This window comes from Schistosoma haematobium, chromosome 4, assembly GCF_000699445.3.
Source record: "Schistosoma haematobium chromosome 4, whole genome shotgun sequence".
Taxonomy (NCBI): domain Eukaryota; kingdom Metazoa; phylum Platyhelminthes; class Trematoda; order Strigeidida; family Schistosomatidae; genus Schistosoma; species Schistosoma haematobium.
Window position 1 is genome coordinate 33,555,761 of NC_067199.1, and position 13,931 is coordinate 33,569,691.

General features: G+C 31.9%; 1 protein-coding gene across 3 annotated transcripts in view; it reads left to right on the top strand.

Annotated features, from left to right (window-relative positions):
• The first annotated feature begins 395 nt into the window (after positions 1-395).
• The window catches only part of CECR5_1 (Haloacid dehalogenase-like hydrolase domain-containing 5), a 35,847-nt gene continuing 22,311 nt past the window's right edge, over positions 396-13,931 (top strand). For 2 of the 3 annotated variants that reach the window (XM_051216249.1, XM_051216248.1), the window contains exons 1-2: positions 10,166-10,273; positions 10,391-10,503. Coding sequence is in view for 1 of the 3 variants with exons in the window: in XM_051216247.1 (XP_051066817.1) it covers positions 1,653-1,754; positions 2,957-3,154; positions 10,391-10,503 (413 nt within the window). In the remaining 2 variants the exon portion in view is untranslated. Of the gene's footprint in view, positions 462-1,589; positions 1,755-2,956; positions 3,155-10,165; positions 10,274-10,390; positions 10,504-13,931 lie in introns of those variants that run through there. The other variant, XM_051216247.1, reaches the window with a different exon arrangement.

Here is a 13,931-nt window from a genome sequence, read left to right on the forward strand (position 1 = left end):
CTGTTCTTATATAATGTTTAATGAAGTACATATATAAATTTGCATTTCTTTACATCAATTAATCAGTCATAATTATTTGTCAACAATATTGTTTGAAAGAAATAAACAAACCCATATTCATACATGTTTTAATCGAACTATACAATTCTAATCTCATTATAATTAACACATGATCATTAGCATATAGAGGGATAGAGAGAGAGATTATTACATTATAAACAGTTAGCACATTATCAAGTTGATAGTTGAAGTGAACAGTTGATTCCTTAAAGTTATCTGCACATATATCATGTATGTGTACATATTGTGTTATATGACCTATGTTTTGAATAAAATGACCAATAGTAATATCATATATGATGTATGAAAATAGATTATTAACACTAAGGGATTATATTTATATAAACTAATAATTTTCTAAAAAAAAGTTACATTCCGTGACGTAATTAACATTAGTGATTGTACGTTTTCTAATAATTTATAAAGATTTTATTCTTTGTTACTAATGGTAATAAGTGTTATATGTTGCTGAAGTTTTATTCTCTAAGTAGGGATAGTTTGATTGTGGAGCTTTCAGATAGAAATCCTAAAATTTTGTACTGATGATATCGTTCAGAAGAACGATGAAAGCTCCACAATCAATCCATTCAGCTCAGAGGAAAAAACTCCCGCAAATTATTTATTTATTTATTTTAACACAAAGATATTGATACAAGGAGGCACCAAATACATATACGCCACACAAATCTCATTCGATATGTGTGAGGGCTGTGATACTGCCCGGGTGCCCAGACCGAAGCAGGTAGTTATCTTAAGGGACCACTCCCCGAGCCTTCGACCTGAAGGTCTGATCCACAAGGCAGTGAAGCATCGTAAGGAGATGTAGTCCCATGATGGCCGGTGACCAACAATTGGTTCGTACGCCATTTGTTCCCTCAGGATACTGAAGCCCATGTGCACCATTGATTTGGAATCCGGTTAAAGCGCCGGACATTCGCTTTTCGTCCTCTCATTTTCGTAAACAACACCCCCGCCACGAGAAGGCAGTGAGTAGGACTTCCCTGGCAGAGGCTGTATACGCGTGGTCGTGTGAGAATATTTCGAGAGGGAGGGCGAATCCACCCCGCTCTCGGCCGTACCAGGGCATTTGGGGGCACTCCCGCAAGCTTAGGCAAATGACTCCCGCAAAATCATTTACCTAAGCTACAAATCTCCACCATTTCAAAATCATATAAGTATTATATGTAAAATCTGCTCATGGTTTATATTACATACTGACTATAAATATCAAAATATTACAAAGAAAATTCTAACACAGTGGACTCACTGTAGTAATGGTAACTCTTCTTGGTGGAAATTATCTTCAAAAACTTTCTGTTGTTATTTCAGTAAAAGCTTTTTGTTAGTAAATATCTATATAGTTAACATTACGAATTAATCTAAGTGGAATAGGCATTATTTTAATAAGGATAGTTAGTGACGTTAACTATAGAATTCGATAGTCTACAGTGACCATTTGTATAGTAGTACATATTTTTGTTTGCTAATTCAAAATTCGATAAGAAAGTGCTTTTTATTCTTTTCTTTAGAATATTGAAGTTTAATCAGAAATAGTCAGAAATATAAACGCAAGTGAATCTCCTAGAAAACTTATGATGACAGAAATAGGGAATAAAGGAAAAGCGGAAATATTTACTTATGAGAATCATGACGATTCAACAGATTGTTCTGAAGACCCAGATAGTCAACAAGAGGTGAGTTTATGAAATGTAGTTTTTAAAACTGGAGTGTTTTTAAGTACTTCTTTGTCAATCATAGCCAATCATTGTAATTTCAAATGAGATGATAGTCACTGAATATTTTTATCATATGTGTATTGACATTACTGTTTGACGTAATCATACAAATGTTGTTGAATAATCTCATGTTACCATAAATATTAAATAAGGTAAGTATCATTTTATACAACATATAGTGGCGAGAACATTAAGTAAGTAGATGTTTGTAATAAAATTACTGAGAATCTATCAAGTTCTACACAAATAGCACAATGAATAGTCCGATTACATCAGTAGGAACCCAGTCTTTCTATCTATGGTTTTTCTAAAAACCCATTTGTTCATCAACTATCATGTATAGCTAAGTACTGTCAGTAAGTTTTTAGTATACTTTCCTCACAGACCAAAAATCATTAAGACTAATAAATCACTAACTATAAATGTGGTATTATTGTTATTATTGTTTTTAAACTAGAAACAATTATTATCAGAATGAGAGGTCGTGAATGCGCATTGCTGAAGAGTCCAATACTAGGACAAAAGGGTTGTTCAGTGCTTCCAAGTTTTCAATAGTACTCTAGCTTAAATCAACTTATGAACTCAGCTATAGTAACAATTGTCAAGAGCATTATTTTTGCCCTGAATATTTTTGATCTTATAAAAATATTAAAAAAAATATTGTTAAAGGTTTACCCTAACAATATTAATTTATCAGTATTGGGGTTGTGGAGATTGTTAAGTTTTTGATTGAGATCATGAACCGATTGATGTTAGATCACCACTGAAAACCTGGAATCACTGGACGGCCGTTTCGTCCTATTATTAATTTAATTATTAATAAGAATAAAATATTTTATAATTTTCCAGTTTTGGTCATCTATAGTGTTGAAGTATGTCGGTAGATTATTAGTCAATATCATGGTACATTTATGATGCATGTATCAGAAAATTGTTACTTACTTACTTGCGCCTTTCTAGGTCGTCTAGATTTATCCTAGCTGTCCACTGTTTCTCGTGTTTCCCCCCAGATGTTGACATCTTTATGATCAGAAAATTGTACCTGGATATTTTGATGGTTCTAATGTAATGACTTAAATACCGTATTACTAGAATGTTATTTGTTTATTTATTTATCAATTTTCATGATACTTTGAAAGTGACTTTTTATAATTAAATAGCCGAATTTCGGTTTATTATTCGATATTGACGGAGTACTTGGTCGTGGATTAGAAGTTTTGCCTCAAGCAGCCGAAGCATTCAAATTATTATGTGATCCTGATAAAAAAGAATTACGTGTTCCAGTTGCGTTAGTAACTAATGGATCTGGAGATGCTGCAACAAAAGTACAAATGGTTTCTAAATGGTTCGGCATAAATGTAAGTCATGATGTTGTTGGTTTTTTTTCTCAAACAAAGATATGCATGAATAGTGTTTCATAAAGTATAATTATTGTAAAGAACCATTTATAGCTTGCTCAAGGGTTTAGAGGTTAAGTGTTCACACAGGGGACCAAAGGTACTAGGTCCGATTCCCGGATGCGGAGTCGTAGATGAGCACTACTGAGGAGTTTAATACTGAGATGGAACAGCACCCAGTTCTTTCAGGTTTTTAATGATGGTCTAGATAAGATCAGTTAGTGTCTTAAACTCTGGAACTTCTGCAATCTCCACAAATCTCCTTATGTTATATTGTTTTTAGCTAGAAATGGAGTTAATACCATGGTATTTGGATGCCATTACTTTTCAATCTTTGTATTTAATTGATTTAAATAAAAAAAATCTTGATGAATTTTACTCAATTGGACTTTTTCAGCCAGGGAATATCGTAAACATCCTTTCGATTTTCCATATTATATACGGTTTTTAAGATGCTTTACATAAAAGTCTTTTATCTTGATGTTAGGCTAAATGAATTAAAATCAATTAAGTTTATATTTATACTTAGCTTATACTTAATTAAATTTGAATGATTAAAGCTAAGGGCGGACAAATCAGTACTTAACATTAGTTGACAAATCCGCTGACAGGTGGGTTGAGCTATGTTGCTGGACCCAGACTACCTATGATTATCTTAACCAATCGTTAGAAACGTTTAGTGTTAAGGCTGAGAATCAGTCATATTGGAGCTGAGATAATTACATTTTGCGTTCCCTTAGGTCTTTCGTTTTAAAATTGTTTTATATTTTCCTATTGCATAAATTAACTCTTCGTGAATTGCATTGCCTATGCTCAAACTTGTCTATATTTTAACTGATACCGTTACCAGTAATATTACTCTAGTATTGATCTAGATAATTTTTTTATCTTAATGTACTATTATGATGTGATAACTTGAGCCAATGTACATATGTACCAAGTTCTGTAGCCGACTGACGTGAGTGACTGTGATACGTTTGCTCATTATTCATAAATATATCTTAAAAATGTAATTATAAGCTACTTGGGGCTCATAAATGAAAAGAAATGATGATAGTGATTTTGTGAAAAAGGTCACTTTTCACGAATAATTCTACGATATTACTGGAATATTCTTACGTAATATAGTTATTGATTACCTTTACGTTTTTTACACAAATATTAGTATAAAGATTCTGAGGAGTCCCACAATAGGACGAAACGGCCGTCCAATACTTCCAGGTTTCCCATGGTGGTCTAACTTCAATTGGCTCATGATCTTAACTACTGAAATTATTATAGTTTATAGTTTAAATCATAAACTGACTTTATTTTGGATAAACATTGAAAATTATTTAATGCTAGCAAACTAAACTAATTCTGAAGGTTCAAGACTTGATTTTTTTTAGTAAATTTGCAGATGCATATCAATGAGTAGTCTCATACTAGAATAAAACAATCTACTTCTCTAGTTAAGATTCATCCATGTTATAAACTATGAAGTACATTCATCTCCATAAGACACCTTCTTAAGTATAAAAATAGATGTTGTCACATAAAGTCGTAAGAAACTGAATTGATTAAAAATGATTGATTTCAAAATTATATCATTTCTTAGTAGTTTACAGAAGAAGAAGGACAAAAGATTAGGGTCAAAACGTTTTTTGTACTCTTCATACATTCTTAATTTATGATAAGTGGTCTGGTAAAATTTCAAAATTAATTCATTGTTCACTTGGTATTGTTTGGCTTGTATCTTCCCATTGAAGTTTAAGACTGCAATTGATCAGTCTGTTATTGGCATATGTACATAGTGCGTATGCCTCGATATTGCCTTAATTCACGATGGGAAGATACAAGCCAAACAATACTAAGCGAATTTCAACTTTACCCCAATGCACAAGCAAGTGGCTATCCGGACTCAGTAGCTGAGTGGATAACGCGATAGCGTTTGCAGTGAACGGTACTGGGTTCGAGTTCCAGGGTGAACATCGAATCTGAGATGCAGATACATCCAGGTGACGAGTCTCAAATCGGACGAAACGCGCGTCCTGGATTCCACTGTTAGCCACTATCCATCATTGCTTATTTCATTGTTATTTGAAATAATTGTTGGGCAAAACAAATCATCCTATATTTTTATGGACTAATCTATAAAAATAAACGGAGTTTAACGGTAATGAGAATGGGAATACATTGATAATATACGAATTGACACAATCTTCTGACTCATTACTTTGTTTCTTACTGAGCCATTGGAAGTTCAAAAGACATTTGGGTTGTGATTACTACCAAATATTGTTTAACAAAATCATGGTTTGACTATCTTATCAACTTATTTGTCATATTGTTCTAGTAACTTATTCCAATTCTAGGAATCTCTAACTTTACTGTTTCACGATATGCAAGTAATGTTTCAAATGTACCAAGAATAGGATATCTGAAGCTTATACATGTCTTCTACTTTCATAGATTATGCTTCACAGTCATAGAGTAATAAAAAGAGGATTGCTACTCAGTATACTCAACCTTCGGTTGACAGGTGAACATAATCCCTATTCTATAAGTGATGCAAGTTCATGAAACTCAACTGACTTTCCTGAATCCATGGTAAGATTTCGTCAGATATTAACCCACTAGGGCTGATGCAATTTCTTAAATAGTACTTGACAAGTGTTTTATTCTTATTTAGAAAAAAATAAATTGTTAGATTTCATTTTAGTGGCTTAATGGTATTGTATTAGTTATGAGCTCAAAAGCCTCTGAACAATAATAATCTGTCGAGTTATGAGCGTAGATCAAAAGTTTGAGTTTGAACCAATTACCTTTAGATTAATATATAGATAGTCCACTGACCTACTAAATAAGAGGTATATTTTGATGTATATTGTGGACTTAACTGGTTTATGAGTGTTTATATATATAAATATCGTTTTGTAATAGTAATGATAAACATTTATTTTCGCGAAGCTTTTGAATAATGATCCATTTAAGAGCAAAAACAAATATTTAACTATTCCAGTCAAATAACACTAAGTGATACCAAAGAACTGAGTGAATCTATAAAAGTTATCACACTTTTCAATAATGTTGGAAAATTAAATGAACTCATTCAGTTGTGTAAAAGTTGCATCTTCAATCCTACAACTCATAGTTGTATATCATTAGGCTATCGTTAAGTAAGAAGAGTTAAGGTTTAACCGCTTGTTAACTGTATTTAAATTCTTTTCATTGATATTATTTTAACAAAAGCTTAGATATTAGTCATTAAGAAACATCATACTGATAGGAAATGTCCTGAAGTAGTAATTTATCATTACGTCTGTTATTATAGATACAATGTTAACCAGTAAATTATTATAATTGAATGATAATATAATAAATACAATAATCCATAAACATTTAAGTATTTAACAATATTACAATATGACATTTAATATCAGATGGCTTTTGTGGATATTATAGTAATTTCAATGGTTAAGATCATGAGTCACTTGAAGCTAGACCACCATGGAAAACCTAGAAGCACTCCAAAGCCGTTTCGTCCTATTGCGGGACTCCTCAACGGTGCGCATCCACGACCTCACCCCTTGCGAGATTCTAGCCCAGGACCCACTGGATGTGTCGCTCAATTTCGTGGATTAGTTGAAGTTAGACATTAACACCGTCGGATGCCGGCTCAGTGGTCTAGTGGTTAAGTGCTCGTGCACGAAACCAGTAGGTCCTGGGTTCGAATCTCGTAGGAGGCGAGGTCATAGGTGCGCACTGCCGGGGCGACCCACAATAGGATGAAACGGCCTTGGAGTGCTTCCAGGTTCTCCACGGTGGTCTAGCTTCAAATGACTCATGATGTTAACTATTGAAAATATGACATTTATTTATGATCAAACAATAGTTGTGTACATTATCAATATTTATGTAAAAGCATTTTATCATTCTCCTTTAATGTGAGTACTTTATGTCTGTGAATCATAGACATATATGAGAATGTAGAACATATTGTACTGTAAACTTCCTATTATGTTTCAGTATTTAAAAAATTTCCATATTGTGAATTGGAACAATATATTTAAAGGAACAATATTGTTTTCGATTAGATCTACATTAGGCTTCACTCTAATATACAGTAATATTTATATGCATATACAAAATCAATAAACCAATGAAGCCAGTCTATGAACTTCAGTAATAACAGTGGGATGGATTACATAAAATAAACATAATAAGTAAAGAGTGTTGATGATGTTGTTTAGAAGAACGATTAAAGTTCCATGACTAAACCATCCAGCTCAGAGAACAAAACCCTATGAAAATTGATAATGTGATGACATGTGCACTAATTGTGATAAGAATAATGAAAGCTTGTGGACATGTTTCATAATGGGTCAAACTAGCCTTAATAAAAGATTCTATTTATTATTAATTTCTATACTATATGTTCGTTTATTTTTCGCTACTCCTATTTCTTAATTTTTTCAAATATGTGCTTCATTGTTCAATTATTTGGACACTTCCTATTACGTAATCTTGTTGTATTTATCATTGTTATTCCTGTATCTATGTTTTTCAAATCATTGACCTAATTCCCATTATGAAACATGGATACAAGCCATTATTATTCTTACCACAACTAGTACACCTGTCATTACAGTATTAATTCGTACTATTTATTTATTATATTCATTTTATATAATCTGTCCCACTGTTATCACTGAATGCATGGACTACCTTGATTAGTTTAATAATTTCATATATGTATATAAATATTACTGTAAATTAGAGTAAAGCCTGATGTGAATCTAATCGAAACCAATATTTCAGTTCAACGTCATTAGATTAAATTCACTTGATATTATTTACTTGAATCTTCTCATGGACGTTTAGTACTGCAGTTATTCAGTGTCTTGTTGGTATATGTGTATCCTATACATATTGTCTCGATATTGCCTTAATTCACGAGCATTCTAAGCAAAGATGGATAATGGCTAACAGTGGGATCCAGTACACACTCTCCATCCTATTTGAGACTCGTCAGCTGGATGTACCTCCATCCTAGAGTAGATGTTCACTCTGGGACTCGAACCCAGTACCGTTCATTTTAAACGTTATCATATTATCCACTTAGCTACTGAGTCCGGATAGCCACTTTCTTGTGAAATAGAGTAACATTTAGATTCACTTAGTATTATTTACTTGAATCTTCCTATTGATGTTTAGTACTGCAATTGATCAGTCTTTTATTGACATATATGTATCCTGTACGTATTGTCTTGATATTGTCTTAATTCAAAAGTATTCTAAATTAATATTTGGAACTGTTTCTTAGTAATCTATTTCAATAGGATAACATAAAATAATTCAATCTATAAATTGATAATTTACAATTAATGATTGAATAAATATCATTTATTATTTATTGTAAAATAATTGAAAATACATTGAACTTTGATTCTTAGATAATAAAGATATATACATAGACAGATAGATAGATAGATAGATAGATAGATAGATAGATAGATAGATAGATAGATAGATAGATAGATAGATAGATAGATAGATAGATAGATAGATAGATAGATAGATAGATAGATAGATAGATAGATAGATAGATAGATAGATAGTGTTTTAATTCATTAAATGCGCTATATTTAATCATTTGAATAGATTGTTACGTTTATTAATTGAGTATTGAAGTGAATTATTCACTGACAGGTTTATATATTAACTTTGATTAATTAATAAAGGTCAACTTAGTTTAGTCTAATAATACGAATGATAAATATAATAATAATGGATGGCTTATAGATTTTATTCATTGTTTTTTTGTAGTCAATTTATGTTACAGGTTAATTTTAGTAATGAAATCATTGAAAATCATGATGAATTGATTATTTTTCACACTTCAACAACAGATCTGACAGTAATGTCAACTTATGACATTACTCAAAGACTGAACCTATTATGAAGTGATATTTATATTATACCGTGGATTTACTTGATCATCAAATGTGAACTATTCGATCTTAGGTCATTGGTCAAATGATAATGAGAATTTGATCTAACAGTCCTCATTTTGATCCTTGTAAGGGACCAAGTGCTTAATGCTTACTTCTTATTCGACCATTTTCTTTTATTTAGTCATATTGTTATTATGATACAATTACATCATAGGATCAAGCCGAACGAGAAAAAGACAATTAGGTTTGTTGATGGAAATACATAAGTAGAGAAGATTCATATAACAGTACTTAAACACTGTTGAGGAGTCCTACAATAGGACGAAACGGCCGTCCAGTGCTTCCAGTTTTTCCATGGTCGTCTAGCTTCAACTGACTCGTGATCTTAACCATTAAAAGTACTTAAACAAGCCTACAAAAATTTCATATAATGCTTGAAACGTTGAAAATCATTAGAAAGAATTGTTTTTTGTCATTAGAGAGAAACATGTCCAAACCTATTAATTTATTATGAAAATTATGAATAATATGAAAATCAATGAGCCTTTGTTCCAGTATTCTTAGTTCATCGTAAAACCTCAAATTAGTTCCTTTATTGGTAATACACTAAATAACAGAAGTGCTATTGATGTAGAACATTTAAAATTCTCAGAAGGGGTTTTGTGGAGATTTTAGAAATTTTAATAGTTGAAATGTTCGTCATTAGTGTTTAGTCATTTTTGTGATGTGGCTATAATTTATGGACGCTCTTTGAGCGATGCTAAAGTGATCTTGAGAATGTCCGCCTACATACTATGGCTAAATGAGGGTTATAAGTAAGGATTAATATTTATAGCTGATAGTTAGGGTTAGGAATCAGATATAAGCTTTTCATCACAAACTGACATAAGCTAATAATGCCAAAAAATCTATTTAACCAAATGAATGAATCAATGGATTTCACTACAAAATTCAAGACCTGTTATCGTCAATCTGATTGGTTCATCCGTGAATTATAGTCTTGACATTTTTGTAAGTCGAATGAAATCATCATCTTGTAATTATTCTGTTTATACTATTAAGAATTTGAATGGACTGATATTAATGTAAATCGCAGACTGGCTAGTACATTCCAAGAAGTTATCAATAATAGGATGACATATATGTATGTTAACATTTTTGTTATGCAGATTGATGATATGAATATATGATAATAACATTTTTTTAAACATAATAATTAAGTAACCATTCGCATTCACTTTACTAATTCATTTGTATTTAGATACATCCAGATCAAGTTATTCTAGCGCCTAGTCCATTGTCAGTTTACAAAGAATATCATGATAAATGTGTATTGTTTATTGGACAAGGGAATATTATTAAATTGGCAAACGAGTAAGTTATGTTAATTAATTTTTTGCATATATATATATACTACTTATAAGTGTTTTAAGATTAAAAAGCAAAATATAAGATTATTGGAAATAACTGCTTAAGAACAATACGCAGTGGTTTAGTTTTTTAGTAACTTTTTAAGGAGTATCATTCAGGCCCTTATTCCACTGTTTGTTTTCTTGAAGATAACGTTGGTGTGTTTTTATAATGGCTTCATAGCAAGCTGAAGATATATTTAGACGTAGTTCATTGTGTAAAATATTTCAATGACAATATACTATTGACAAATCTCTTAAATTCATTTTACAAAAATCATAATTTAGATGTTGTCAAGTGATTTTAGAACATTTCACAATGGTAATTATTCTAGTAATATCTGGATTTCTTGTCTAAACTGCACATTGAAATTATTATTGTTTATGTGACGCTTATTCAGATAACACGACAATTTAATTAAAATGTTTAATGTTTGTCTCAATCGACAAGGAAATAATACCCTAATTTTTTGATTGAAATCATGAATCGACTAATGTTAGACCACCAGTGAAAACACGCAAGCTATGGATGGTCATTTTGTCCTAGTATATGACTCCTCAGCAGTGGGCACCCACGATTCTGCACACAGGATTCGAACCCAGGACCTTCGGCGTCGCGCGTGAACACTTAATCTCTAGAACAGTAAGCCAGGGCTCTAGTTTTTTAACTATTAACTGTTACACAATTAGTTTAAAGGTGATACGCTTGTCACAACATCTTGAATAACCGCGTTCGTTACGTATCATGATAGTAGATGCAGACCATCAAGAACTGTTTAGTTTGGATGAAGCAGCTAGACATTTTTCATATCTTTCAATGAGCGTCTAACTATAATCAGTTTGTTATGTCAACTATCTCCATTCTGAGGAATCCTCTTAAGCTTTTTGTGCTGATAAAAGTAATGGTAACCTAAGTAAATTTTTTAAATGTTTAGTTTGAGACCAATGAATAGCAATCATTATAGGATCTGTGGCTGGTTCATTTGTACATCTAGTTATGAATTGTAAACTACCAAACTTCATTGTTCGTTTTCATACATGTGAATAATATATATGTATAAATTATAAATTATTTGTACACAGTTTGTTTAGCAATGTACCATCACGAACTAACATTCAGCTAAACATCATAAAGAACTGGGACATTCTTGTGCACAAATCTCTTCAATAATGTAAATACATAGTGTAGTGAACAGAACATGGGTGGGGACAATCGAATGTATTTAACAAAAAATTACAGGACTTATTAATAAAATCTAACAATCATAAAGTAAATGCTTAATTTGCAAAATGTCCACCAATTGTCTCAAAATGACTCAGACTTCATTGTTCTTGCATTTTCATACAAATTGCACTTTGTTTCTATTCTTTACTGTTCGATCCTCTTGCCTCTTTGCTGCCAGACCTTCTGTTCACGAATAACATCATCTACTACTTGTGTCAATATAAGTAGCACACACCACAATAGTATTAATGATAAAAAAGTCATAATTTAAACAGTTGGTTACTTAACACTAGTTATTCATGTGAATAATAGTGAATTAATGAGTAATTCAAGACAATAGGTTGATTATAAAAGTCTATGTTAAATGAGATAGATGACCATGATGTAGAGAAACACCCTACAAAGGTCATTTGGTTAGATTTTCTTTTATGTGAAAAGTAAATTATAGAAGTATATAGTAGACTGAATAAGATTCAGTAGTTAACATGTTTAGATTATGGATAATAAATAAGTAAGAAAACCATAGTGAATATTTATTATCAATAAATAGTGTTGATGTGTAAATATGATTTTCATAATGAACTGATATCAGTAAGAAAGCCGATGGAAACTAAAGAGAACAATATAAATGTTCCAATCTAATTTAGAACTTCCTAACTGTTAACACATATGGATTCAATCAAACAATCGAATTCAGAACATTAAATTTTCATTCATAATATGGTACATTTTTTTTATCACCAAGTGAAAATTCAATAACTGATCCAAGCTAATAATGAAAGAAAATTATTATTTGATACTTCCTTATTTTCGATACCTAATCAGCTGATTTTAATTCATTAAAAAGAATAAGTTCAAACAGAATAATCTTTCAATAGTTGACATCATGAGCCAATTGAAGCTAGACCACCATGGAAAACCTGGAAGCACTGGACGGCCGTTTCGTTCTATTGTAGGGCTCCTCAGCAGTGCGCATCCATGACCCTGCCTCGCGGGATTCGAACCTATGGCCTTCAATTTTGCGCGCGAACGCCGTGATCAATGGAAATAATCCGTGTTGGGTAGAGACAGGTATCTACCCCAGCACAATGCAAGATGGTCGCGCAATTTCGTGGATTGTTTGTGGTTAGATATTAACACCGTTGGATGTTGGCTCGGTGGTCTAGAGGTTAAGTGTTCGCACACGAGACTGACGGACTTGGGTTGGAATTCCGCGAGGCGGGATCGTGGATGCGCACTACTGAAGAGTCTCATACTGGGAAAAAGTGGTCGTCCAGTGCTTCCATGTTTGCAATGGTGATCTAACATTTATCGATTCATTATCTCAATCAAAAAATTATTTTTTCTTATATCCTAATGAGTAGAAAAATTGCATTTCTGAAGTTTTGTAACTTAGTATAAGCCGCTTCTTTAGAGTAGTGGCTTACATTAAGCCACGAAATGTCAAAAATACAATTTTTCTACTCATTGGGATATAAGAAAAATATATTTATTAATAATTCCTTATCCAATGACCAATTTATCTGAAACTATCAAGTTCAACCTTGATACTGACACCGATTAACCAATTATCATATGATATTCAGATGATGCGATATACATTGAATAGTCAATTTCAAATTTCACATAGAATCATTTATGGACTTTTCACAACATTCATGACATATAAATAACTATTATAAAAGTGATTTGAGCTGTCATTATAGTAGTAGTAGTAGTAGTAGTAGTAGTAGTAGTGGTAGTAGTAGTAGTAGTAGTGGTAGTAGTAGTAGGAGGAGGAGGAGGAGGGGGAGGAAGAGGAAGGGGTGACTGGTGAGGTAAAATGAAATCTTTATGATATTAATATTTCTCGTCCCTCTCTCACTCTCTCGAGTTGACAGTTGTTATACAATATAATGCATATTTGAAAAAAATATATAAAAATATTGAATACATTTAACCATGTATTTAAACTACACAAATGTAACTTTAATTTTTAAAATGTAGGGCATAACAGAAAGTTTTTCAATAAGTAATAATAAAATTAATTAATCATGTAGAATATCGATCATTTAGGTATTTCAATGATCAGAAGAGGTTTGTGGAGATGTTAGAAATTTCACAGTTAGACATTTACACCATTAGATGCTAGCTCAGTGGTCGAGTTGGTTAAGCGCCTGGCGCGAGAA